The 27,879-nt window shown below is 50.3% G+C and overlaps 1 protein-coding gene and 1 long non-coding RNA gene across 7 annotated transcripts; one reads left to right on the top strand and one right to left on the bottom strand.

The window, feature by feature from the left end:
* Positions 1 to 82: 82 nt before the first annotated feature.
* On the top strand, positions 83 to 25,088 carry Slc13a2 (solute carrier family 13 (sodium-dependent dicarboxylate transporter), member 2). Of its 6 annotated transcripts, XR_003949367.1 has the most exons (13): positions 83 to 298; positions 15,426 to 15,554; positions 17,557 to 17,693; positions 17,787 to 17,986; positions 18,879 to 19,050; positions 19,170 to 19,292; positions 19,754 to 19,856; positions 21,402 to 21,620; positions 21,800 to 21,888; positions 22,159 to 22,280; positions 23,171 to 23,332; positions 23,936 to 24,073; positions 24,509 to 25,062. XR_003949367.1 is itself a non-coding variant. In NM_022411.4 (12 exons), the coding sequence occupies exons 1-12, from the start codon at positions 197 to 199 to the stop codon at positions 24,674 to 24,676; spliced, it is 1,761 nt and encodes a 586-aa protein (NP_071856.1). In that variant the 5' UTR covers positions 130 to 196; the 3' UTR covers positions 24,677 to 25,088. The 6 variants fall into 6 exon arrangements, 5 of the variants coding, with proteins under 5 accessions (XP_006532708.1, XP_006532710.1, XP_006532712.1 ...); NM_022411.4 differs by lacking the exon at positions 19,754 to 19,856 and having other exon boundaries at positions 130 to 298; positions 24,509 to 25,088; XM_006532645.4 differs by lacking the exons at positions 19,754 to 19,856; positions 22,159 to 22,280; positions 23,936 to 24,073; positions 24,509 to 25,062 and having other exon boundaries at positions 84 to 298; positions 23,171 to 23,237.
* Slc13a2os (solute carrier family 13 (sodium-dependent dicarboxylate transporter), member 2, opposite strand) lies at positions 16,707 to 27,879 on the bottom strand. The gene is made up of 5 exons (NR_003282.2): positions 27,859 to 27,879; positions 27,568 to 27,747; positions 27,126 to 27,187; positions 25,588 to 25,685; positions 16,707 to 19,972 (listed from the first exon to the last, which is right to left on the bottom strand). It is a non-coding gene; the product is annotated as a solute carrier family 13 (sodium-dependent dicarboxylate transporter), member 2, opposite strand (long non-coding RNA).

Raw genomic sequence — 27,879 nt, 5'->3', positions numbered from 1 at the left:
GTTGTTACTCCTCCCGCAGGTCCCTCCTCCTTACTCCCACCTCCTGATTCCAAAAACACTCTGATTGCCAGGGTGGGTCAATGGTTAACACTCCTCTGGCTTTATATAAGCTGCCCCAGGCCACCTGCTGTGCGCTACACCTTCAGTCTTTTTCGTAGCTCCTGGAAGCAGCTGCCGGGACAGGCTGGTCCTCACCATGGCCACCTGCTGGCAGGCACTATGGGCCTATCGCTCCTACCTGATTGTGCTATGTCTGCCCATTTTCCTGTTGCCTCTGCCACTCATTGTCCAAACTAAGGTAAGGACTGGTGGGTCTCATTCAGTATAAGTGACTCAAGGGGTGACGTCAGGGTCAAAGTGGGGCATCCTTAGGTTTTCCTTTTCACCTCCCTTCCCCAGAAAGTGAAGCCACCACCTCCTGGTCTTTCTGAGAGCCAAGGGTGGTTTCCGCAGGGCACTTTGGAGCCTGCTGGTTTGTGGTCAGAAAGCCAATTGCATAAAGGAAATGCAGCCGACAGATGAGTTTATCTGACTATTGTGTGCCCATTAGCGCTGAGCTCAGTGCCAGCCAGGGACAGGAAGAGCCAAGTGGGTAACTAGCTTTTGAGAGGATAAGTAGGAGAGAGCTGGCCTCAGGCAGCTGTGCCCTCGAAGATAAAACTAAGATAAATGACTCACCTGCAGTCTCACGGGTGGCCACTGAGGGGGACCCCTTTCAGTGTGCACAGCCAGAGCACAAGGTGCCTGCCTCCTTCCCATCTCAAGAGGTTATTCACTTGAAACCCCACCCCCCACCCGCGCCTGTGACGGGCATCGAGGGATTCTGTGCTTCATCTTATGAGCCAGGTCCCACTGTCCCATTTTGCAGATGGGGAAAAGGAAGGTAAGTCAGTTATTCAAAGTCCCAGGACAGAACTTGGTGCCTTGGAGCTTGGTTTCTATGTCCTTTGTGGTTTCTCTGTAAGAAAATTAACATTAAATCCGGGTGTGGTGGCACACGCCTTTAAAATACCAGCACTCAGAAGCAGAGACAGGCAGATCTTTGAGTTCAAGGACAGCCCTGGCTACGTAGAGAGACCGTGTCTGGAGGAGGAGGGGCATTATATGACAAATTTAAAATTAGCTTGGAGGTCTGGAGATACAACCCAATCAATGGTAAGGTTTTTGTCTGTCTTGTGCAAGATCTGGGGTTTAATAATCCCTAGCACCATCAAAACTAACAAAAACACAGACAAAAAAAAAATCCCTAAATTTTAGCTAGGTTAGTGGTGGTGCACAACTTCAAACCCAAAATTTAGGAGGCAGAGGCAGGTGGATCCCTGTGAATTCTAGGTCATCCTGGTCTACAGAGTGAATTCCAGGACAGCTAGGGCTACATAGAGAAACCTTGTCTCGGGGGATGGGGGTGGGGGTGGGGGGAATCCCTAGATTTGAATGAAAGTATCCTAGAGCTTTGGGAAAGGAAGCTCCAAGAGGGATTCAGACCTCAGCCTCAAAGTCTAGCTGCCTCTGCAAAGGACATGGATGGGTGGGGGCAGAACTAGCGGTGTGGCTGTCTCCAAAACTGACACTGAATCTTGGCCATGGACCATCCCACGCCCCTGGTTCTGCCCAATGAGCCACTACTTGTTGCTACAGATAGGGGAAATCAATCCAGGAAGGCCTTGGGTTTGCGTTATCTCTGAGGGAGAAGGCTCAGGATACGGTCCCCAACACTTGCCCAGTGATAAGGCCAGACTGATTTTGGAGATAACCTTTCTCAGACAAGTGGCGTCTCTAAGCGGGGGATTGCTCAGATAGATTTCGGACAGGCTGGAACACGTGTGACACCACCACCATCCTGGGAGAGGCACACATAGCTCAGAAAGATTCATTGTTTTGCCCCGGGGTCACGTGGCAGAGGGAAGCTGAGTTGTTTCGAGAAAGCTGTGCCTTTTGGTGAAAGGATGGTGTGCAGTGGCGGGAGTGTGAAGCTCCAGGGTTTGCTCTGCTGTACCTGGCCCTGCCACCTGCTTCTGCTTGCCCTCTGTTGACTCAATCAACTGTCCTGAGAGGTCAGGCCCTCATTTGGACCTTGGGTTCCTATCCTACACAAGAATTTGTGGTCAATTTCTCCTTCCCTGCTTGACTGAGCCCATCACCATATAAACCAGATTTTATGCTTCTCATGGCAAACTGTCAAGACCCTGCAGGTCACAGTCACTCTTTCTCTGAGCCTGCCTTCCTTTTCTATAACCATTCCTTTGCTATAACCATAGCAAGCCTCAGAGTGTGCCTGCACGCGCGTGCACACACACACACACACACACACATACACACACACGTGTGTGCTTTCTTTCCTCACTCCTGACACTGCTATCCAGAGTCCCACTAGCTTCCAGGGTCCTAACCCAAGACCCATCCTCAACCCTGCAGCAAGATTTGTCCCAGATGGTCACACCCACTTTGCCCTCACTTGACTTTAGTGACACCTTCTCTGTCTGAGAGACAGTGACTCCTTCTCTGTCAGACTCGGCAGGTTTCCCAGCATCCTTCCTGTCTTCCCCCCCCCACACACACACCCACTCCAACCCCTCCTGATTCCTGGCCAGGTAATTGTATACTGTCTCATAATTGGAAAAGCATCCCTCTTAGCTGGGTGTGGTATCACTCACCTCTAATCTCAGCATTTGGGAGGCTGAAGTAGCAAGATCATGAGCCCAAAGCCAGCCGGGGCTAAGTGGTCAGAACTTGCCTCAAAAACAAAACAAGAACCTCCCTGCCCCCAAGACCTTAGTCTAGGATCCTACTCCAGACCTCTACAGTTGTATCAGCCAACTGTCTTGGGTATTTGGTCCACACAAATATTTCTCTATAATCAGCCTGGCATCCAGATCCAAACCAAAGCTCAGCCTGGCACCTCAGAAGACTTTTCACATCGTCTCATTGAGAAATGTCTCAATGCCTTTGATGCTAGCCATGACTCCAGCCATTCTGAAGGGTCCACTTTCCCCCACCTACTCACACACCAGCAGTCCCCGCAGCACACTCCCAAAGTGTCTGCATTATGATCCTGTAGTGCCAGGGAAGTGTTAGTGATTCCCCCAAAACAGACAGGAGCCAATCTGGTGCAAGTCACCGCAGGGTCTTTTTATTCTATTCGAGCTAGCTTGGGCTCCCAGGCACACCGGCCGGCAGTCACACAGGATGATTCTTGGTGAGAAGAGGAGCCCGGGATATCTATCAGGCAAGGTTTTCTAGAAAGCGGCAAGCAAGGGGGTGGGGTGAGTGTACATCTAATTGGAAAGCTGCTGTGGCCTTTAGCATAATTGGCTGGTGCTGGGAATCAAATCATAAACTTAATCTCTAGTTCCCTCTGTATTGGTTAGACAGGAGGTGGGCTTGTAACCTGGGGGTGTAAACCTGTAGGGGAATAACCTGGAGACGCTGGTCTTGTTGGGGGTCAGTCTAGAGACTGGAGTTAGGTTCTGGTTTTGTTGTGGGGGTGTAACTTGGAAACTAATGCTAGGTACTGACCTGTTAGTTTACCTGAATTCAAACTTAGGTCAGGTTCTTAAAAATGGAGTCTGAACTTAAAAGATTTGGCCTCTCAATCCTAGTAAACTCATCCTAAGTTGAGACTTCTATAAATGGAAAACACACCGTGCATCCACTAATGGCTACCCACTAACCACAGCCTGGCGATGCAGCTCAGGGCAAAACCCCCGCCGCTGCCGCCCCACCCTCCCTACCCCACCCCCGTCAGATCACACTAGTCACTCCGGCGTTTTATTTACAGAGCAGTCCCTGTTTGAAAGGATCCTGGCTGAGGCTGAGGATGTCATTCCATGGGCAGAGAGGGTTTGCCTAACATACATGAGGCCCTGGATTTACTACTCTCTAGCACTCTGAGCATGGTGGCACAGTCCTCTAATCGCAGCAGTTGGGATGTGGAGACAGGAGGACCAGAAGTTCAGGGTCATCCTTAGTTACACAGTGAGGTTGGAGTTAGCCTGGTATAAATGAGGTCCTGTCAAAAAAAAAAAAAAAAAAAAAGTGTGTATTTGTTTACTTTCTTCCTAATCTGTGAGGCTGGGAGTTTGACTTACTCTCTGGCCCCTAACATGGGAAGGAGAGCCCAAGCCAAGGTTCAGATCTCCATAATAAATCAGTTAACGTTTACTAAATGTGTTTTATGTGCTTGGCACTGGGCCAAGCACCATAAAGACTTAATTCAGTTGTTTCCCACAAGAGACGTCTTTGTTTGTTTGTTTGTTTGTTTGTTTGTCTGAGACAAGGTTTCTCTGTGTAGCCTTGGCTGTCCTGGAACTCACTCTGTAGAGCAGGCTGGCCTCGAACTCAGAAATCCATCTGCCTCTGCCTCCCGAGTGCTGGGATTAAAGGTGTGTGCCACCACGCCCAGCCAGAGACCTCTTTTTGACCATGATGTTACTGCCGCTGCCTCCACTTCATAGACATGGAAACTGAGGCCCAGAGGGGTGATGTAACTTGCTTCCGATGCCATCTGGAAAAAGAAGTTGAGACACTAATCTGATATTAGAGTCTCCTCCTGAAGCTATCCAGAGAGGCAAGGAGGTCCCCCATGACTGATCCCTTCAAATCCTCCTCCTTCATGACCACCCAGCCAAGCCCTCCTCTTTTCTCTCACCAATGCGTGTGACCTCCTGGCTCTTTCCCAGAGTCAAAGGACAAAATACAGATGTTTTGCAGAAAATGTAGTTAGGGTCTAGAGGAAGAGACAGGTGTTTGTGCCACACAGATGTAGCAAGAGGGCTGGAGCACTCAGGACAGGCAGTGGCTACCTCAAAGGAGTCAAGATAGACTGAGTGTCCAGGTGGAACCACAGCTGTGAGAGGCGACAGACATCGGAAAAGCAGACGACCTGCAATAACCATTGTATGAAACGAATGACAGGCGATTTCATGAAATGCTGTCCCTTTGGATGGTGTCAGCTGATACAGTACAGTGTGGCACTTGCCCAGCCTTCAGGCACGATGGCAGAAACTTGTCACCCTTATGGGTGAACCTCGCACTCGGTGCTGTGTGACAGACACCATTTATGAGTTCTGGAGAGATGAGTGGGGGACTTGTCATCCTCGGGGGGCAGAGGGGGACATAGGGACAGATACAAAAGATTGTGTACTGCCCACGCTGCAGAAGAGTTATGGCAAGTGTTGACATATATGAACTGGGGAGGAGCTAGCTGCCCTTAGTACAGAGCTCAAGTCAGGCCTCCCAGGGAGTGGACAGTTACCCTAAGACCAGAGTGGCAGTAAGAGCCAGTTAGACCCAGCTCTGGGTAAAGAACTGTCCAGGCAGAACCCGCAGTAGGTGCAAAGTGCCAACGCAGGGATGAGCTTGGCGAGTTGACAGGGCAAATGCCAGTGCTGCCTGCTCGACTACAGTTCCGTGTCAGTGAAGTTCAGAAGGAAGGGGAGAGGACAGCTGATGGCAGCCCTGTGAAGCTGGGGAAGAAGTGGGGACTTCATGCTTCAGGCAAGAAGGGATAAAGAGCACATCCGGGTTCCTATAAATGTCAGTCAAAAATGCAAAACCTCTTGGAACCTAAAAAGATCCTCTGCAAAACTCAGTCATGGCTCCATGTTGTCCGTTAAGAACAGAAAAGAGCAGAATTCTTTAAGCATGGCCACAGGACACACAGTTCTGTGCATCCTCAGACAAGCTACTCCTGTCCCCAGAGCAGAGAGCACCTATACAAGGGATGGAGACTCTCTGTCTACTGAGGCTTCCCGTCTCTAGGAGAAGACAGAGAATAGCACATGGCTTTTGGAGCCAGGTAGGTGACAGAGGGTTCTCACCCACTCCAGGCCGTTATCACACATCTGCAGGCCTTCCAATCACCAAGGGCCTTTGTGAGAAGGAGATGCAACCCCAGCACCAGGGTTTCCCATCCTAGGGTTCTATAAACCCCCACACCCTTCCCATCTGCCCCTGGCTCCTGCAGAGCACAGAAGGCCTTGGGCCCTATGTGGATACCACACTTCCCCACAGCTGTTCAGACGAGTTGTTGGCCCCACCAGAGCTCTTGGATGCATGGATGCTTCTATGAAATAGAGAGGTGTATCTTGTCAATAGCCCCAAATGGTGAGTGGTGGTCCCCAGCAGAGAAGGGAAGCTGGAATGTACAGAGATAGGTTTCATCTAGAAGCAAGATTTGAAAGAGTCACCCCCGCCCCCCAGCCAAAGCCAGGAGATCCCTTGAAATAGAGACAGAAAGTACCCTCATGTTGATTTTACCTGCTGATTACTAAATCGTGACCTGACTCATAGGCACCCATAGGAGCGTCGTGGGAAAGGAAGGTAGAGTCTTTGATGGTAAAACCTGATTACAGTCTACATGGAAACCTGGGCTACTGGGATGATCCAATGCCCAGCAGGCTGTGGGAATGCCGGTTCGTGTCACTCAGCCTGTTTGAGCCCACTCTGCAGCAACTGGAGCAGGCCTGGCTCCAGGCACAAACTGTGAAGTTAGGAGTCATTCTCAAAGGTACTTGGTGGACTGAGGCTGGAGGATTATTTGAGCCTAAGAGGTCAAGGGCATCTTGGTAATTTAGTGAGACCTTGACAAGGAGAGAGGGAGGGAGAGGAAGTTCTCTGACAAAGGCATAGCTGTGTTGAAGATTTTGCCAAGGGAGTGGTTAAAATGTTCTAATTGTGAAGAGTTGGAATGTTGCAGATCAAGAATTATTGAATTATCTTTAGTTCACTTAATGGCCATGTGGTACCCGGATTGTATCTGACCTAACATCTCTGTGATGGCTCGGAAAGGTTGATGGGATGTATTGCTAACCTTAGCAATCCTAGTACCTCTACTATGCCTGGCATTGAGAAAGCTATCAGTTAGCATCTAAGTGAGACCCATTGTTGAGATCTTCAGGTTTGGCTGTAGCCTCACATTGCCAGTCCCTAGCAATGCATTCAGAAAACACTTTGGTTTCTGGCTTTCTTCCATTCTGAGGTCAAAACTGTGCTTGTACCAGGTGGTGGTGGCACATGCCTTTAGACCCAGCCATTGAGAGTCGGAGGCCATCCTTGTCTACAGACAACCAGAGCTTTATGGAGAAACACTTTTTTTAAAAAGTACACATAGTTTCTCCCAAACTGCATCTGGCCAAAGGTGCTCACGTTTGGATCAAATTGTGTGTGTGTGTGTGTGTGTGTGTGTGTGAGAGAGAGAGAGAGAGAGAGAGAGGGACAGAGAGAGAGAGAGAGAGAGAGAGAGAGCGCTTTGTTTTGGAAGGAAGGGAACGAGATAGGGAGCCAGGACCGACTCTTCCTCGGTTCTCAGAGATAGTATGAACAAGCAGCCATTCCCAACAGGAACCAGGTCACAGCATTCACCCAAATGAGAACAAACCAAGGCACCAGCTGCCATCACTGTGTTTGGCAGAGCCTCAAAGGCAGGTGGAGGCTCTTGAGGCTTTAAAATAGACAATGACTTCAAGTGTTCCTCACTGGGGGCTGTTAGCCTAGCAAGGCTCTAGAAGAGGACCACTCTGTACCATTGCTCGTGGGGATGAGAGTTGGCTTTCCCTGGCTGGTCCTCAGTTGAAAGTAGTAGATGGGAAAGCACACACTCCTGCTGCAAGATAAAGGAGCTGGGGATGGGGTGGGGCTCAGGTAGTTATCATCTATCTGTTATTCCTGGGAAAGATCACACAGACACACACACACTCACACACACTCACACACCCCACATACATACGTATACACAGACATACATACATACACACAAGTGCATATACACTCAGGCATGCACACACTCATGCATGCGCTCTTTCTCTCTCTTTCACACACACACACACATACAAACACACACACATTCTCTCTTCATTTCAGTATGATTTCCTTCTTCACAGTCCTGTGCTGTTTTATTTTGTATGTTTTAAAGGCTTAGTCTGAAAAAAATGCAAGCCTTCTTCAGACAGTGAAGGGGTTCCTGGTTCCCAACCCTGGGTAAGAAACCCCTATCAGAGGCCCCCCTACAAATGTACAAATGCTCTCACGTGCCAGCATATCACCTACATGGCCTTCCTTCTGTGCTTCATCATCTTTCTTTCTTTCTTGGGCTGCGAAGGAACCCAGTGCCTCTTGTATGCTAAGCACAGACTCCGCTGTCCAGCATCACCCCAGCCTTCAAGTAATTGCTTAGTTAAAACACTATCCTCTCTATATATCTCTCTGCTTCAATCCTTCAAAAGCCTTCCATTTTCACTGGCCTATCTACTAGAGAAGGTTCTAGATCTTTCTCGAGGCAGACAAGATTCTTGTCAAGTATACATCTCTTCAGGCCCCTGCCTGACCTTTCTGCCTCATTTCCCACCCTTCTGTATCTACTCTCCACCCGACCTCTGTTGCCGCAGCTGAACTCCTACACTCCCCTCAGCTCCCACTCAGCATCTCCTCCCTGGAAGTCTTCCTCGCTCCAGCAGTAGGGGGCTCAGCAAAGGGCATCTCCTCTTGGGAGCCTCACTCTTCTGGGTTCCTTTGCAGTGGTGCTTAACAAGTTGCCACCTAAATGTCCTAGCTTGCTTGAAACCCTGAGAATATCCTTGTACCCTGGTAGCAGCATCCCCATTTTGGGGGGCTGAAGGGCAGTGGGAGTGGCCTGCTGTGAGCCTGTCATCTCCACCCCAGGTTAACCTTCAATTACCTGGAGGAATGACCTAGGGCACCATTGAGACTGTGGGTGTTTGCTATCATCTCAGAGCTGTGCTGTGCTGTGCGTGTGGTTAAAGGCTATGCTGTCCATAGCCGTTGTCTGCCCTGGCTTCTCTGGCACTGTCATTTCCACGTGTGTCTCATATATCTGCCTGGTTCTCTTGAAGGCCAACACTTACTTTACTCTCTGACAAACCCCACCCACCGTTCACCAGGTGCAGCCCATTTCCACTCAGCCATACCTGTTAGCCCACTTCCTCCCTATCCTATCCTCACCAGGATAGATGTTTCTTTTTTTTTTCCCATGAAGGAGACACATCTGTGTACAGCTGGAAAAAAAACAACCTTTCATATTTTTTAGGGCATTAAAAAAACCCAAGCGAGGTTAAGGGGATTGTCTGAGGATGTAGCAATAAGTGGTTTGTCCAAGGATTCACCAACCATTCTGGGTCTGGGCGCTCAGGTTTTGAGCAGATGTGTTCTTTCCACAGTGAAATAATTGAGCCCCCAGCCTTGGACGTGGAGGCTCCTGTAAGGCATTACCCTCCCTGTTTACTTCTGGCTTTTCAGGCCAGCCCACGTAGCCAGCATGCAGAGACTCTGGGACTCCCTGAAGGCCGAGCTGGGCATGAATCACATCTTACAAGGCAGTGCATCTGCTCACTGTTTTTGTCTGTTCGTTTTTTTAGCAGAAGCAGACTTGGACAGTCTATGGTCCAATGACAAAGACTGATACTCATATATTTCATAAAACTGAATGCTGCCAGGCCTGGTGGCGCACACATGTAATCCCAGCCCTTGGAAGGCAGAGATTCCATCATGATCCATAGAGCGAGCCTCAGTCTCAAAAAGAAAAGATGTGGGAGGGGCTCCCCTGACAAAAGAATACCTGGTTGAAGATCTAGGAATGAGTGGGCATCCACTGGGCAAAATGGGGAGGAAGACAAAGTCCAAAAAGAAGGACTTCCGAGCAAAGGTCTCTGTGACCATGAGTGAGGACAGAGGGCTTGAGGGAATCATGGGAGAGAATGTCTGGCCAAACTGGAACAGAGCCTGCAAGAGTGAAAAGTATACGGTACAGGGCACCCAGACTCCGTATGGAACTCAGAGAACTTGGGCAGGGCATGCCTGCCGGCACTGAGCTACCAAACAACAAAGAATTAGTTACTAAGCCAAGAATAAGTTGCTTCAGTGTTACAATCCAGACCGAGAGCTGGGAGCAGCTCCCCTCCAGGTCTGAAGAGGGAGGAGGCAGAAAGAGCTCAGTACAAAACTCTTCTATTGCATGAACTCTGGGCCCTGGTTCAGGCTCTGCCCTCCCCCCAAAAGGAAACTGTGCCCCTGAGATCTGTGCCACCCAGTGGCCCTGGGGAGCTGCCAGAGGCCTGCACATAAGCCAGCAGGGCTGCATGTCAGGGCTGCCAGCCCACGTCCGCAGTTCTCGGCTGTCAGACAATGAGTCTTAGTGAGGCCTTCCTGAAGTCCCCATCCCTAGAGCTGGCGGTGCCGACCTGGAGTCAGACATAGCGTGGCACAGGAGAGAAAGTCACCCCAGTGCCCTGCCCTTTGGCAGTGCCTGGACGGTGGCACCTAACCACAGAACCTCACAGAACCCTGGCAGCACACTAGCTCCAAGCTGGACTTTCCTACTTTCAAAAAGTGGGTCAAGGCATTGCCAGGCCACAGGCATTGCCCAGAATATTACTTGAAAATGTGTAAAACAAACAACGAAGACTGGCAGAAGAAAACAGTTATGAATCATGGTTTCCAGGAAAACCCCGCTGAGGTTTAGAAATAACGTCTTTCCTTGCTGGTGCCATTTTCAAACACTATGCTGAAAGGGATCTGGAGGTGACAGGCAGAAGCCATGTGGGCAGGTGGCCAGTATAGCTACAATCCAATGTTTGTAACAGAACCAGGCCAGGTGGCATACGCCTATTGTCCTAGCTACTCCTGAGGCTGAAGTGAGAGGGTCATTTGAGTCCCAGAGTTTGAGGTCAGCATGGACAACTTAGTGAAACCTTGTCTCAAAAACAAAATATCTATAACAAAGTCACCAACCAATAACAACAATGGGGAGCTGAGAAGACAGCTCAGTGACTAAAAGTTGTGTAATGGTGGGTTAGATTCCCAGTGTCTGAGTTTTAAAAATGAGCGCAGTTGGCACACACCTGTAATCCCAACACCTGTGATCCCAACACCTGTGATCCCAACAAACACCTGTGTTCCCAACACCTGTAATCCCAACAAACACCTGTGTTCCCAACACCTGTAATCCCAACACCTGTAATCCCAACACCTGTGTTCCCAACACCTGTGATCCCAACACCTGTGATCCCAACTGTGTGGCACTGGAGCCAGGAGGATTCCTGGAACTTTGGAGCTGGCCAGACTAGCCTAGTCAGCAAGATTCAGTGAGAGATCCTATCTCAAAAAACTAAGGTGGAGAGCAGTTGAGAAAGATATCCTATGTCGAATACACACATGCACATGAACACTTGTACACATACACATGCACACACACATTACACACACATACACACAAAGTGACAATAACACAGATGAGCCTCAGCTCCATAATCCTGTTTTTAAGGTTTTATTTCTATGTTCTTTATTTCTATGTTAAAACAGACAACTTTGCTTTACCTACCTCAAACATGCGCAAAACATGTCATTTTTCTACATGGGCAAACTTGTCCAAAACAAAGCCTACATTTTTGTTGTTGGACATTGAGCTATTTTATAACTATGGGTGTGTTTGTTTATTTATTGTGTGTATGTGCATGTGTGTCATGGTATATGTGGAGGACAACTTGTGAGAGTTGGTTTTCTCTGAGTTCTAGGTTTTGCACTCACATTGCAGCCTTGACGGCAGTGCCTTTATCCACTGGGCCATCTCATCTGTCTGGCCCTGCTTCTTTGGTTGGTTTCAGTTTTTGCTGTGAGTAAAGGTCTCATGTAGCCCAGGTTGGCCTGAAACACCCTATGTTGCTGAATTTGGCCTTGAAATCCTGACCCTTCTGCCTCCCACCCAAGTCCTAGGCTTACACATATATCACGATACTACACAAAGCCTACTTTATAATCAAGTGTTGAACATCGCTTTTTAGTCACTGACTCCAAAGTGAAAGACAGACAAAGTATGGCAAGATACGGAAAGCTGTGGAAGGTGTGGCTAAGTGTGGCAAAGTATGGTAAGATATGGTAAGATGTGGAAGGTAGGGTAAGGCATGGTAAGGTGTGGTAAGTAAGATGGGGTAAGGTATGGTAAGATGTGGCAAGGTATGGCAAATATGTTAAGGTGTGATAAGGTATAGTAAGGTGTGGTAACGTATGGTTGCCAAGGAATGGTAAGCTATGATAATGTGTAGTAAGTTATGGTTTCTGGTGAATGCTTCTTTGTGTAAACATGATGTGCCAGGCTCATAGTGAGCCTTCTGTGAGCCAGGGCAGTCTGTGCTGACTTCTTCCTCAGCTGTGCTCATAGCCTTCACTAGACACATCTAAAGGAACAGTTTAGTTCTTCCATCGAAGTTCACAGGTCCCAGGATTTCATGTCCCAGCTGAAAATCTATAGTCCAGGAAAGACAAATGAGCAACAGTCACTATGCTAGGGAGATGGAATGGGGACACAGGACCAAAGCCATCAGGGTCAAGGTGGCTAGATGGGATGTTGAGACACATTGGAGGAGCTAGGCATAGCTATCACGTGGGTAAGGATAGGGGCCCCACGCTAGACATACAGGACCTGTAGTCTCTCCAGGCAGCTGCATTGACTGTGATAATGGGGTCTCAAAGATGAAGCACCTTGCCTCGGTGTGGGTGGCACACGCCAGAAGACTTAGGCAGGAGAGTGGCCTGATCCCCAGAGTTTGCCTCAGCCTCCCAGATGCTAATCACAGGCATGAGCCCCTGAGTCTCACTGGGCAGCCAGCCTCACCTAAGAGGTGAGCTGTAGGACAGCGAGAAAATCTGGCTGACTGCTCCTGCGGAACACCACCTGATGTTCTCACACACACACACACACACACACACACACACACACACACACACACACATACACACACAGCAAAGCCCCTTATACACATACACATACACACACAGCAAAGCCCCTTGGTGAATCTGGGCAGTAGGCAGTGCCAGGCCCTGGGAAGGTGGTTGTTTGGCTTCAGAACTCCAGTTCTCTCCTTGTCCAGTCCCAGGGAGCCTGAGCCCCTTGCTGAAGGGAAGACTTGAGCAGAGGAAGGTAAATGCAGAGCTGAGGAGCCAGGTGGCCTGGTTTGCCACTTACTATTGGTGGGACTTTGATAGTTGATCTAATCAATCTACACCTTTTTCCTTTTTTCTGTGAACCGGGGGATGGGGAGGGGATGGGGGGAACCAGGGCATTTGGGACCTCAAGGAACAACTGAATGTGACTGAAGAGCATTCAAAACCCACAGGACACAAGGCCTGGCCAGGAGGCAGCTTGGGATACCTGGCAAAGCTGTCTTCTGGAAGCAACAGTGTTGACCTCCAACCTCCTGTCTTTGAATGTGCAGTTCTGGGGTTTGGGGCACAAGGGTCCAGAGTGGGTGGCCTGCCCTTAGTCCTAGGGGTGGGTAAGGAGTTGTCTGTCCAGCCAGGGCAAGTACAGAGGAACAAGAAAAAAACTGGCATCAGCAGAAACCAGCTGGTTGTGGAAGCAGGAGGATCTCTGGTCAAGGGTCATAGGGGCCCTACCCCTGAGTTGATGAATTCAGGCCCGGGACTGGAAAGGGTAGAGGTTGAGTGTGTTCAATCAATTCTTGACATCACTGAATGAAATGAGAGCTTGCCCAGAGACAGCCAAGACTCTGCAGCTCCAGGAACACCTTCCTATCTATTTCCAAGGGCGTGTTCTCTGGAGCACATGGGCTTACACAGTCCTGTCTCTCAACCTAGTGCCTGTCCTAACTCAACCACTCCCTAGTTCTCAAGACCTTGAGCAAGCCACTCGCTTCCGGGGCACATCCGTAAAGGGAGACCACCACACCCACCTTAATGGTGCTTACATTTTCAACCCAGAAGTCCTAAAAGTTGCTCAATAACAGTTTCCTCTTCCCTGGAGCCTCTCCTCCTCACTCTCCAAGAAACTCTCCTCATCAGAGTACTAAGGCTGTTGGGTATAAGGAGAAAGCAAACAATTAAACGGATAAGTGTCCCAGCCCACAGCCTACAAAACCCCTGCCCGCCATTCCTTTCTCAGCAAACAGTCTGGGCAGGCGTCCCTACCCAGGGGCGTCCCTCTGGGTAATCATTCCCTGGTCCTGGGAGAGGCCCTGCCAGGGAGGCTGGACCCCTGATGTCTTGAGCCCATGTCTGGCTTCTGACTATTCTAGGCTTAAGGTCAGGAACTGTGGGCCAGAAGATGGAAATAAAGAATTTCTGGTACCTCAAATCTGTGCCTCAGAGTAGCCCCAAATCTCTTACATAATGCAAGGCTTGGAAGAGGCTCCCACATACTCTGTAAAAGTGAACTGTGCCTTCCATTGTATGCTGAGTGGCCCAAGCAGGAGATCTATCTCAAAGAATTCCTGGGGATTCCTTTCCTCAGACAAGATTAGCTTCAAAACTGAGACCCATAGATCCTGGGCTCCAGGGATCGCAGATGCCACCAAGCTGACTCTGTCCTGGGTTAGGACTTAGTGGCAGAAGCCTTTCCCAGCATGCCTAAGGGCCTAAGTTCCACCCCCACCCCAGAACCACCAACTAAAGCAACATATGAGAAGGATCAGAGTCCTGAGCAGGGCCTGATTAGTCTTAAGCTAAATGAGACTTGTTACAATGTCTTAGCTCCACTGGGCTGTGGTGGCACATGTCTTTAATCTCAGGACTCAGAAGGCAAAGACAGGCAGATCTCTGTGACTTCAAGGCCAGTCTGGTCTCCAGAGTTCCAGGATGGCTAGGTTTGTTACACAAAGAAACCCTGTCTCAAATAAAACAAAAACAAATTAAAAAAAAAAAAAAAAGTCTTGCTGGGCAGAGGTGGCACAATTCCAGCACTTGGGAGGAAAAGGCAGGGGGATTTCTGAGTTGGAGGCCAGCCTGGTCTACAGAGTGAATTCCAGGACAGCCAGAGCTACACAGAGAAACACTGTCTCGAAAAACAAAACAAAACAAAACAAAACAAAACAAAACAAAACAAAACAAAAAAAGTCTCGGCCCTAAGGTCAAAGACAAGAGGAGAACACCATTTTTTAAGTTTGGGACAGGGTTTTACTGGCCACATAAACCATCATTAATCCCTGCACGGTAGATCTCTGTGTTAAGGACAACCTTGTCTACATAGTAAGCTCCAAGCTAGCCAGGGCTCTGTTTCAAAACAAACAACAAAAATAAAAAAAAAAATAAAAACACAGAACTTAAGATAATGTTTCATGCATAGCCCAGGCTGTCTTCAAGCATGCTATGTAGTCAAGGGTGACTTTGGACTCCTGACTGCCTGTGTCTACCTCCCAAAGGCTGGGCTTACAGGCTGCATGGTGCTTGGGAGTGTATATGAGGCACTATGCATACTAGGAACACTCTACCTCTGAGCCATAGCCCCAGCTCTTCATCGTTTGTTTCCACCCTGAGATGGGACCTTGGACTTGCATCAAGTGTTCACAAGCTCTCCTCATGCTGGTGCAAATGGCCAAGTCTGTTCTCTGGGGGGGGGGGGGGGGCAGAAGGGATTGTAGCTGCGCTGTCCAACTGCTCTGCTTCCCTCCTCCTGCCCACAGGAAGCCTACTGTGCTTACTCCATCATCCTCATGGCGCTGCTGTGGTGTACAGAGGCCCTGCCCTTGGCTGTCACCGCCCTCTTCCCCATCATCCTCTTCCCTTTGATGGGTATCATGGAAGCCTCCAAGGTGAGCACCCCCATCCACAGAGGGAAAGACTACAGGGAAAAGGAAAATCCTCCCTAGAGCCTTGGAACCAAAGAAGCCTCATCACAAGGTCATGGAAGAAGGCAGAGGGCATGAGAGAGGATCAGTCAGGAGGCAGAGAGTATCCTAGAAACGTGTGGCTGTTGTGAGAGTTCATTCACAGTAGGAGGGATGAGCCCTGCCAGAGAGGTGCAAGGCCACCTGCAACAAGAGGAGGCCTATGACAGCCAACTAAGGATCTCACCCAACACCTGGTCCTGGTAGCACATTATTGTAAGGCTGGCACCAAGAGGCTGAGATGGGAAGATCTTAAGTTCAAGGCCAACCTGGGCTACGTAGGTAGATCCTGTCAAAAACAAACAAAAAGATCAACTGTTCTTTCTATCTATCTATCTATCTATCTATCTATCTATCTATCTATCTATCTATCTATCTCTTGGTCTCCACAAAGCCAAAGTGTGCTCTAAAACGCCCTTTGGATTCCAAGATCCCAGGATGCTCAATTCTCTTACATAAAATGTATAGAGGTTTTGTAGTGTGAGGGCACATCTTCCTTGTGATACCTAATAAGTAGTTTCTATACTGTATTGGAAATAGGGCTGGGAGATGGCTCAGGGGATAAAGGCGCTTGCTGTCAAGCTAGACATCCTGAGTTCAGTCCCTGGGATCCACACAGGAGAAGAAGAAGACAACCCTGCAAGTCATCTTTGGACCTCCACACTTGAGCCATAATACATGTACACACACACACACACACACACACACACACACAACACATGCACACACTCAAAACATGCATGCAAATAAGTGTAAGACTTTAAATAATGATGCACAGGAGAGTCTGTACCCTTCAGAATAAATGCAATTTCTTCCTATTTCCTTTTTTTTGTTTGTTTTGTTTTGTTCTTTCGAGACAGGGTTTCTCTGTGTAGCCTAGATGTCCTGGAACTCACTCTGTAGACCAGGCCAGCCTCGAACTCAGAAATCCACCTGCCTCTGCCTCCCAAGGGCTGGGATTAAAGGTGTGCACCACCACCGCCCAGTGCCTGACTATTTTCTACACGAGGTTACCTCATCCATGAATGCAGACGCCACATACAAAAATCTAATAGAGGACTGACTGCACATTCTATTAAAAAGATGTTTGTATTTGATGCACACATTTATGTGTATCACATTTGTGCCTGGTACCCTCAGAGATCACAAGAGGGCATTGAATGCCCTTGTGTTAAAGATGGTTGTGAACCATCCAGGGACACTGGGAACTGAACCCGGGCCCTCTGGAAGAGCAGAAAGTGCTCTGAACTGATGAACCATCTCTCTGGCCCTCCAGCTATACTTCTAATGTAATGGCTCTTGAGTTTGAATCGCACCAGAACAACCAGAACTGAGAAGCAAACCAGATAGATGGGCCTTCATCTGAGCTCACCTAAATCTAAAGGATTTTCCTCTTTCTCTTCCCTTCCTCTTTCCTCTTCTTCCTCCTTCTCTCTCTTCCTCCTCCCTCCCTTCTTCCTTCTCTTAGTCCTCTTCCTTCTCCTTCATTCTAACACAGCTTCTTTCTGTGTAGCCCAGGCTGGCCTCGAATTCACAGCTTCCCTGCTCCGGGGACTTCAGCTGAGCTACCAAGCCCCGCTGAACATTTGGCTTGTAACCGGTCTCAGGGGATGGTGTTGATACTGGCCCAGGGATGACACATACGTTCTAGAAAGAGCAGAGAATTAGTTATCTCCCAGTTCTCAGCTTGAACCACAACTGGACTCAGGCTAGAGCCTCCCAGTCTTTGAGAGGAGAAGAGGAGTGAGTTTAGGAGGAGCAGGCAACCTGGCTCCTGTCAACGGTCGGTGGCCCAAAGGCCATTTCCATTTGGTTCTGAGGTCCCAAGGGAATGCCAATTTGTAACGATGTCATGACTGTTCCCCACAAGCTCGGTGGTATCAGGAGGAGACCCCAGAGTCTCAGACACATACCTGCTCTCCCCCAGGTCTGCTTAGAGTACTTCAAGGACACCAACATATTGTTCGTCGGGGGTCTGATGGTGGCCATCGCCGTGGAGCACTGGAACCTGCACAAGCGCATTGCCCTTGGAGTGCTCCTTATCATAGGAGTGCGGCCCGCCCTGTGAGTCCGTGCTAGCCAGGTGGGAGGAACAAACGGGCATCCTATGTCTGGAAGACAGCTGGAGTGGCAGTGTGTCTGTCTGTTTGGTTCTAGGCTGCTTCTGGGCTTCATGTTGGTCACAGCCTTCCTCTCCATGTGGATCAGCAACACAGCCACCACAGCCATGATGCTGCCCATCGGGTATGCAGTCCTGGAGCAGCTGCAGGGCTCACAAAAGGATGTGGAGGAAGGCAATAGTAACCCTTCCTTTGAGCTCCAGGAAGCAAGTCCCCAGAAGGAGGAGACCAAGCTTGGTAAGAGACATGAAACAGACTCTATCCTCAGCCCCTCCATGCTTGGGAAAACCTAACATGACTACAAAAGTATTCATCTTGGAGCCCATGGGGGAGAGAGAGAGAGAGAGAGATGAGTGGCCAACCTGTCCAGGTCTTTTTGAGGCTTTCCTAGATTTAAAATGCCAGTGGAGGTTGGTGAGATATTTCAGGAGGTAAGGGTACCTGCCAGCAAGCCCAAAGACCTGAGTTCGATCCCTGGGATCCACATGATAGAAAGAGGGAACTGGCTCCTGCAAGTTGTCTTCAGACTTTCATATGTGTACTGAGGCACGTGCATTCGCACACTCGTGTGTGTGCGTGCGTGTGTGTGCCAGTGTGTGTGTGTGTGCATGTGCATGCATGTGTGTAATAATAATAATAATAATAATAATAATAAATAGTTATTATTGTTATTACTAACAACAATAATAACACCATAATAATTTTGTTTCAAAAATATTAAATGCCAAGATCCATGGGGCTAAAAATGGTAGGGCAGTTGCGCAGCATGTTGAGTCCTGGTAATGTAACAATGATAACAATAGTAAACACCAAAGAGCGAAGCACCCTGTGCTAGGACCCTTCATTCCCAGCAATCCAAGAGTTTGGTGAGAAGCGAGCTAAAGTCTGGGACATGGGACGTGTTCTGGGCTTTATTCCTCCTGCTTGGTCTAGGTAACCCTCTTCACATCTCTGTGCTTCAGTTCCCCAAGACACGTTGAACCAGAACGTGTCTGAGAAGCCCACAGCTCCAGAGAATGCTGGAATCTGGAGACAGCCTCTGCCCACGGCCCCTGGAGGCCTCAGGACAAAGTCAGGACTCCTGCAGTTACTCTTGTCCCTGTCCCCACATGCTTTTCCTTGTTCACAGATAACGGTCAGGCTGTATCTGTTTCTTCGGAGCCAAGAGCTCAGAAGACCAAAGAGCATCACCGCTTCAGCCAGGGCCTGAGTCTCTGCATCTGCTACTCAGCCAGCATTGGGGGCATTGCCACCCTGACGGGTACCACACCCAACCTGGTGCTCCAAGGCCAGGTCAACTCGTGAGTGCCAGCGGTGGGGGCAGCATGACAAAAGGGGGCTTGCACTCTCACTGAGTGACAAATGGGACCAGGCAGTTTTAGGGTCACTGTTACACAACAGCCCATGTCTTCTTCATCAGGATCTTCCCTGAAAATAGTAACGTGGTGAACTTTGCTTCATGGTTTGGTTTTGCCTTCCCCACCATGGTGATCTTGCTGCTACTGGCTTGGCTATGGCTACAGGTCCTCTTCCTGGGTGTCAAGTAAGTGGTGCCTTAGGTAAGAGAAGCCCAGTTTCCTGCCCATACCCCTGGGAGCCTCTGTTTCATTCAACGTGGTGGGGGACCATGCTGCAAGTAAACCTTCCCTCTCTTTAGGTTCTTGGCCTCCCACATGAGAGAATTACTGGGTGCAGAATGCTGCCCCTGTTAACAGACAGGCAAGATGAGTCTGATGGAATGGTGAATTCTGGGATGGAAAACCATGCCGTGTGTGTGTGTGTGTGTGTGTGTGTGTGTGTGTGTGTGAGGGGGGTCCCCTTATTTTCTGAGACAAGGTCTCTCAATAAATCTGGAAGTCATCTGGATTGCTCTGGCTAGCCAGTGAACCCTAGGGCTCCTTTAGTCTCTGCATCCCTACAGCCATTCTTATATGAGTGCTGGGACTGAACTCAGATCTGGATGTTCACATGGCAAGTATCTTACCAAGTAAACCATCTCTCCAGCCCTGAAGACCCCAGCCAGGCACCTTCCCATAGTGCTCCATGGTCCTTGGATGAGCTGTTGGGGATTCCTCAAGGAACACAGTTTGTTAGAGAAGCATTTGAGGTGATTCTTCTGTTTGCCTATGCACGCATGCATGCCCTAGACACTCGGACTCCCAGACCTTAGGCAAATCCCCTTCCTTGCTGTACTTCATCTGACGGGTGATGATATGACGGGAGCTGTAAGAAAAGCAAGCACAGGGAGTGGCCATGTCAGAACGTTCCTGGACATGGTATCAGTCTTGCAGGACTGATAGCCAGGTATAGAAATGCAAGTAGGCATCCAGGCAGGACACGCACAGAGCATAGAGGCCAGAATGACCTGGGTGTGTCTTGGCAGCCTGCTTCTCGAGAGCTATAGTACAAAGAAGCCGTTGGGGAACAGTCACAGGGAACTTTGTGTGTCACATAGAGTCAGACCCTTGTCCTTGAGGCCAAGATGAGGAGATAAATTTCAACCCTGAGTTACTCCTCATTACAGTTTGGAGATCTATGTTGAGATCTATGTAGCCGGATGTGGCGGTACATACCTGTCATCTCTATACCTGGGGAGCTGAGGCAGGAGGATTACGAGTTCAAGGCCAATCTCAGTTACATAGCAAGACTCTATCTTACAAACCTAAAATGGAGTAAAGTAGTCATATGCCCTGCTAAGGCTCACTTGAACTGGAGTCTGTAATCTATTATTGATGTCTCCTGGGCACATAGATTGGATTGGTAGTCTGAGTGTTACTGGGGTGTGAATTGTGGTTATTCGTCCATCCTTTCTAGGCAGAGAAGAGTCGTAGCAAGCTGTTTAGCTGTACTTTGAACAAATCACTTGGGAAGGTACAGGAGGCTGGGTTAGGGTTGGAAGCTGCTACAGGGCAAGGGAGTAGCTGATGAAGTCAGCACGCTGTTGGATACAGTGAGGAGTCACAGATGTGTGAAACATGCTCTTTGCCCCCAAGAAACTCACAGACCAGCAAGAGATAAGATTTACTCAAGTGTAAAGTCAAATGCCAATGTTAAGAAACAGCATGAGGAGGCAGCCAAAGCCTTCTAATGGCTAGGACTAGGAAGGTACATCTGAGCCTGGTAGGAGTTCCTGGAATACTAATGAAAAGAGGACTCAGCATCAGGACCTGAAGTCACTTGGGGTCTGGACCACTCATCCTTCTCACCTTGGACAGGAAGGGCTTGACACAAGAGACTCTTCAGAGGAAGGGTCACGGTGGGGAAGAGAGGAAGATATAACTTTCTTGTTAAAGAAAAGCTACAATCCCAAGCCAGGCATGGTGGTACACACCTATAACCCAGGTACTCAGGAATCTGAGGCAGGAGGATCAAAAGATGGAGAACAGCTTAGGCTAAAAACAACAAAACAACGGCTTAGTGGAGAGCTTACCCGGTATGCAAGAAACCCTGGGTTTGGTCCTACATAATCTGTGCATGATAATGGATGCCTGGGATTCAAGGTCAGCCTGGGTTATATGAGACTCTGTCTGGAGTGGGGGAGCCAGGCCATGATGCCCTTCTGGGTCTAGGACTCTTTTCTAGAGCCAGGACATTAGGGCTTGCCCATGCCTGGTGCAGAGCCTTTATACACTGTCCCTGCCTCTGCCCACAGCTTCCGGAAGAACTTTGGCTTTGGGGAAGGGGAAGAGGAACGGAAGCAGGCTGCCTTCCAGGTCATCAAGACCCAGCACAGGCTGCTGGGCCCCATGAGTTTTGCAGAGAAGGCTGTCACTTTCCTGTTTGTCCTGCTAGTGGTGCTCTGGTTCACGAGGGAGCCGGGCTTCTTCCCAGGCTGGGGTGACACAGCTTTCGCCAATAAAAAAGGGCAAAGGTGAGACCTTCCAAAGCAGGAGAGGGGAAGGCCTGAGGGACTGCACGGAGAGCAGGAAAAGGAAGGAAGAAGGCGGGAAGGGAGTTAGGGAAGAGACAGGGTGTCTCTCTCGGGGGCAGGCTGATGGGAGGGACCCTTCTCTGTCCCCTACTCAGCCTTCCTTCCCACCCTTTCCACAGCATGGTATCAGATGGGACAGTGGCCATCTTTATCAGCCTGATTATGTTCATCATACCCTCCAAGATTCCAGGACTAACCGAGGACCCAAGTAAGCACCTGGCCTGGGGCTGGGAAGGGTCTCCGGCAGCCCCTGTGTGCAGGTATATAGCCTTTGACCACATTTGGCAGGAGCCAGCAAAGCTCCTTTGGGTGACCTGCTAAAGACACAGGGACTCAAGGACAGAGTTGGAATCCTACAGAGATGGGAGACTGAGGGCTCCCTCTACCTACCTTAAGCTCTGATAGGAACCCGCTTAGGAAGGAGGGGAGGGGAGGCCTATTCACTTTTGGTGATCATCCTTGTCTGCTTGGGGAGTAGAAAAACCAGGGAAGCTGAAGGCTCCTCCTGCCATCCTCACCTGGAAGACAGTGAACGATAAGATGCCCTGGAATATCCTGATCTTGCTGGGTGGGGGCTTTGCCCTGGCCAAAGGCAGTGAGGTGAGAGTCTGTCTGAGGGAGATCCTGGGATAGTCCCACCCTAGGCTTAAGCACCTTTCCCCGAGGTGGGTTCTTGAAGCCCAAAGGAGAGTAGTCCTCTCAGCGATGAGCCTCACCCCCACACTACCCACATACTCCTGAAGTCAGTGCAATGAGCCTAACCACCAAAGCTAGCAACAGTTTGATGCAGTTCCAGAGGAAGCCTCCAGAGGACGCCAGATAACAGTCTTTCAGGGACCGAAGCGTCTTTCTCTTGACTTTCCATCCAAAAAAGAGCTGAAATTCCAGATACTGTAGCCCCGGACCTCCAGGTCCTAGCAGAGATGAGCTAAGGGTTGATATAGGAGATTTCTGGGTCTGTGCTTAGCGTATCGACAGTCTGGGCCAGGCACTTTGTTTGGTGTGGAGACACAGGAACACAGTGCCTGGAAACAGCATTAGCAGCAGGTCCCACAGCCTGACATGACAGTGGGTGAGGCCAGACCAGGAGCTCTTCCTACCCTGGGATTTGCCCATTTTCCCAATAGCCTCTTCCCAGCCTCTTCAAGGCCCTGCTCCCCCTCCCTGTCAGGAGCACAGCCCCTTAAGCCCTAATACTCAGCAGGGAGAGGACTCAGGTGATCCAGGGTCTCCAAGGAGTCAAGAAAGTAAGGTGATTACACCCACAAATAGCCAGGTTGCCCACTAGGACCTCCCCCTCCTCATCCCACTGGTCTCAAGGAACAGGAGGAAGCTTCCTTGGTTCCAGCTGGGTACCAACTTCCTTCATAGCTGTTTGACTTAAAGGCCACAGAGGTGTGGGCAGGGATAGGGTTTCCCAGAGTTCCAGCTGAGAACCTGAGGACCCCAGACAGTTCTGTCTCATATATATCACCTCCTTCTGGCTTCAGGAATCAGGTTTGTCTAAGTGGCTGGGAGACAAACTGACCCCGCTGCAGCACGTACCGCCATCAGCCACCGTGCTCATCCTCTCTCTATTGGTGGCCATCTTCACTGAGTGCACCAGCAACGTGGCCACCACTACACTATTTCTGCCCATCCTGGCCTCCATGGTGAGCTGACACTGAAGCTTCCTCCAGGCAGCCCTCCTGTTTGCTCTCTATCCCCTACTGGTCAGAGTGGTTGGTCTAAACCTCTCCGTGAAGAGAACCTCCTAAGTGTCTCCCCTTTTCTCCAGATGTTGAACTCTTAGGTCCTAAGGCCTTCTGGCCCCTGAGTCACCTGTTTCAGGTGACATCATTCTTTGAGTATCCCAGTGGGGCTGACTGGAGGCCTCACCCACCTCCCCACCCAATCCCCTGTTCTGGTCATTCCAGAAGTGATGGGGGTAAAATTGCTCCCTGGAGCGTCCCCAGCCCCTTCCTCCTCAGGCGTGTTCCCACAGCCTTTGATGACACCTCCTGAGCCCCTTTGAGATCAGTTTTATGAGCCCCTCCCATCACTGCACCCCACAGGGCAGGGCAGCACAGTCATCTCTTCTGAGAGGTCAAGGGGCCCTCTCCAGGTCACCCAGAGCGCTCTGCCCAGGGACTGAGTTCATGACAAGAGAGAAAAGGGGTGGGGCAGGCCCCCAAAAGGGAGAGGCAGAAGAACTGGGGTCTAGCCTTCCCACTGAGCCTGAATTGGGATCAATTATGTCCACTGTCACTCTCCAGGCACAGGCCATCTGCCTTCACCCGCTCTATGTCATGCTTCCCTGCACCCTGGCTGCCTCCCTAGCTTTCATGCTACCCGTGGCCACTCCACCCAACGCCATTGTCTTCTCTTTTGGAGGCCTCAAAGTGTCTGATATGGTGAGTGGCGGGGAAGTCAGAACGCCTCAGCCTTTCACCTGCCTGAGGGTCACTGAGGTTTCCAGAAAAGAGCTGGCCCTGGTGCGTGGGGGTGGGGGGCAGCTCTGACATCTTTATGTTCTACAGTACCAAGTCACAAATAAGGGGAGGGGAACATTTGGAAGGTGTGGGCAGGGGAGGGGGGGTGCAGCATCCCCACTTAATGAAATGACCTAAGAGAAAACAAGGCCCAGAACCCCAGGAATGTATAAGGAACCCCCACTTTCCCTGTTAGGATCAGTCAAATAAGAGACAAAGACATTGCCTAACACTGCAGGTTAGACTGAACCTGAAGGCAGGACTTCCCAAGGAGGGCTTTGCTGATGGGAGGGGTTCTGAGTAGCCCTGACAATTGAGGAATGTGTCTCTGATTCACATTGGCTTGCCTCATCCTAGGCCCGTGCAGGATTCCTGCTCAATATCATCGGAGTGCTGACTATCACATTATCCATAAACAGCTGGAGTATCCCTATCTTCAAGCTGGACACATTTCCCACCTGGGCCTACTCCAACACAAGCCAGTGCCTTCTCAATCCGCCTAATTCCACTGTACCAGGCCACTAGACTATGGTACAACCTAGCTCTGCTAGGGGAAAAGCCGCTGGTGCCACTCCTCGGAGCCAGGAGAGGGCGCTCCAAACTCCAAGTCCCGGGACAGAGGTGCAGAATCGGCTGGCGCATGCGAAATCATGTATTCGTGTGTTTGCCTACATCCTGTATGTGTGCTCTCCGGTGAAGAGGAAGATGCTCGTGTCTCCGTGTGGTGTGCGTGGACGCTTGCGTGTGGTGTGGCCTGAGGGCTCCTCAGTAGTTGTATGCATGGCAACCGCGCCCGCCCTCTGACTCCCAGCTAGGCCTCCAGATCTCTTTGCCCTGTATTTATTGAAACTCTGGGCAGGAGGCCCCTGGGAGCAGGAACTCCAAGGTTCATTAAAGGCTTTTTCAGTAGAGTCCGGGTGTGTTTCCCGGTGTTCAGGGCCTGGAAGCAGAGGTCGCGCACCCCTGCCAGACCGTTTGGAGTGGGCGCAGCCACCCAGCAATGTTGCAGTGACTTCACCAGTGGCTAATTGGGAGCTGCCAGTCCCTGCGTGCCTTTGGGAAAACCGGCCTCCCCGTTCCCAGAGCACTCCCTGGACATTTACATAAAACCCTCTGCCCCTGCCAATTCCTCACCGACCCTTCCTCCAGCTGGAAAAACCGGTCTCACCAGATCAGAGGAGACAGGCTGACCCATGCCAGGTGCTCAGGAAGATGGACCCTCATTCAAAATGGCAGCCTGCAGGAAGCTAGATGAGGGTTAGACACATAAGAACAGGCTCAAACCTGTCATGGCCTTCAGAATCCAGAGCCGGACGATATATAGCAATCTACCCCCTTACCCATCCCACCCCACTCTCTCATAGACCCCAGATACGCATATATCTGGCAAAGGGGGCTTGGTGAGACTATGACACCATCCATTTGAGCATCAATACCTCTCCTTGGCTGAAGTCCTAATTCTCTCAGTGTGGATAGTGCCGTGTAAACCTGGGATTCATTTGAAGAGTTTCCTAGAGTCTGACCCAGTTCTGTTCTGCAGCAGAGGGGGAAAGGAAAATATATCAGCTTTGTGTTCAAATGAAAAGGAGTACCAATCTATGAAGACAGAAAATACTTCATTCTTGTCTCCCAGCTGGGATTCAGCATCCTTACAGAGCTGGGTATCCCAGAAGAGAGCATCTGGGAAGAACATGGTTGTCTCCAGGGGACATGGATCCTGACAGGACATGCCAGGCATCCAGGGGGGGTGAGGTGTGTCAGGAGAGTGGCTCTGCCCCCACACTGCCCCCCCCCGCGCCCCTGGCATTCCTTACACATGAAGTACAGCCAGCCAGCCATAAACCACAAAAGCCCCCCCTCCCCCAAGGCCTGGAGGGATAGTCCCCCATAACTCAGTTGGATTCCCAGAGGGCAACAGGGAGAATCTTCTCTGCTACTATGGTTACCTGAAGCCCAGCACTGAGCAAGGCTTCACAGGACACAAGAAACTACCTGCTCATTTATTTGAGTTTTTGAGAAATGGTTTCTGCATGGTAGCTGAGGTTAGCCTGGAACTCACTATATAGACTAGGTTGGCTTTGAGCTCACGGTAATCCTCCTGCCTCAGCCTCTTGAGTGAAACCAAATCCAGCTGGTATTCACTCAACTCTGTACCTTGTTATCCTTGCTCAGAGGGGCAGGTGCAGACTGAGGTCACACTGCCTGTCCTGCAGCTGACAGTCTTACTGACCCTGCCCTTTCTTTTTAGGCCAGGTGAACAGCAACCAGACTAGGGCCATAGTTGGGCCATACAGGTGTTGTCTCCCCCAATTGCTCAGCACTGCCCTCCTCAGCAAGATGGGTTGAAGAGGGCCAGGCTGCAGGCAGCCCTTGTTGGCCTAATCACCATCATTAGCCTGGTTATAAAGCACAAGGACCTGGCTGGCCTTTGAGGGAAGGGCCTGTCAGCCTGGGTCAGGGCCATAACAACAGCCTAACCACTCCAGCCTGAAGCAGGTAGGTCAGGCCTGATAGCCCAGGATGCTGGACCACCCTGCTAGGCATGCAAGCCCCAGCACTACTGCCTTCAGGGGCAGGGTAGCAAGAGGTTTTGGGTGTCTCCTGGTAAGAACACAAGAACTCAAGACATGAACTCCCCAGTGCTGTGGAGAACCAACAGACTGGAACACTTCACCACAGTCTACCAGATGGAGCTGTGTCCCTTATACAGGGAATGTCCTATAGAACAATGAGTGTACCAGAAACACACAAGTCCCTTTTTCCCCCTGAAGGTCATCAGGTCCTCAGTTGGCTTGTGGGCCATGCTTTGTGACCATGAAGTAGTGTCTTGACCTCTCTAGCCTAACCTGACTTTAGTCTCAGCAAATAGGCCCACGTTTCTGAGCCAAGTTTAGATATTTCCCCATTCCTGTGCCCTGAGACCCTGGGTGGGGAAAGTCCCTGTTGTCTACTCCCTCCCCATTCCCACACCCACCAACTAGCAACAGTCTACATGGGCAGCCAGACCACAGAGGCTCTCAAACCTGTCCAAGACACCTGCAAGACAGAAAAGAGCTTATTAGGTAGATAGAACAAAGCCAGGTCACCCCATTGTCACCTGAAGCACCCCAGCGTTCAAGGTCAGCCCCTCCGATTAGACCTCCTGTGGGGGGGATTTCTGTCTCTCAGTCTCTGAGGAAGGGAAGGGCTGGTAGAGGATGGAGAGAGTCAGGTCGTCCAGCAGGGCAGCTGCTGAAGGGGTAGCCTGCAACCTCAGCTGGCTATAAGCAGGAGGCTTAGAAGGAGCCAGCCTCCACCACAACCACAGATGTGTTGCAAAGGAACAAGGTTAGGGGAGGCAGGACTGTGGCCCCTTGAGGGTGGGGGACCCCTAAAGGGTGGTGAGCCTTGTTCTCAGAGCCCTGGATCACACTTACCCACATTCCTGTGTGCACAGCCCCTTCACGCCCAGTCACAGAAAGCCACCATCATGTACATCTGTACAGCGTGCTCAGACCCACGAGTCCTTACAAGTGTGCAGAGGCTCACACACAGCTCTGGCCAGACGCATCCAGCACACATAGTAGTGCCACACCCTGCCATAGCCTTGGGTAAGCCTGAGGAGGGAGAGAGTACCTTTGCCATAGCCTTGGGTAAGCCTGAAGAGGGAGAGAGTACCTTGGCACTCTGCAGCAGAAAATCTCACTGTTCTTAGAGACATGTCTCACCTGCTCTGATCCTGGGAGGGA

Source organism: Mus musculus, chromosome 11 (genome assembly GCF_000001635.26).
Source record: "Mus musculus strain C57BL/6J chromosome 11, GRCm38.p6 C57BL/6J".
NCBI classification, from domain to species: Eukaryota; Metazoa; Chordata; class Mammalia; order Rodentia; family Muridae; genus Mus; species Mus musculus.
Note: the sequence above shows the minus strand (reverse complement) of the source record. Positions and strands in the feature narration are given on the sequence as shown.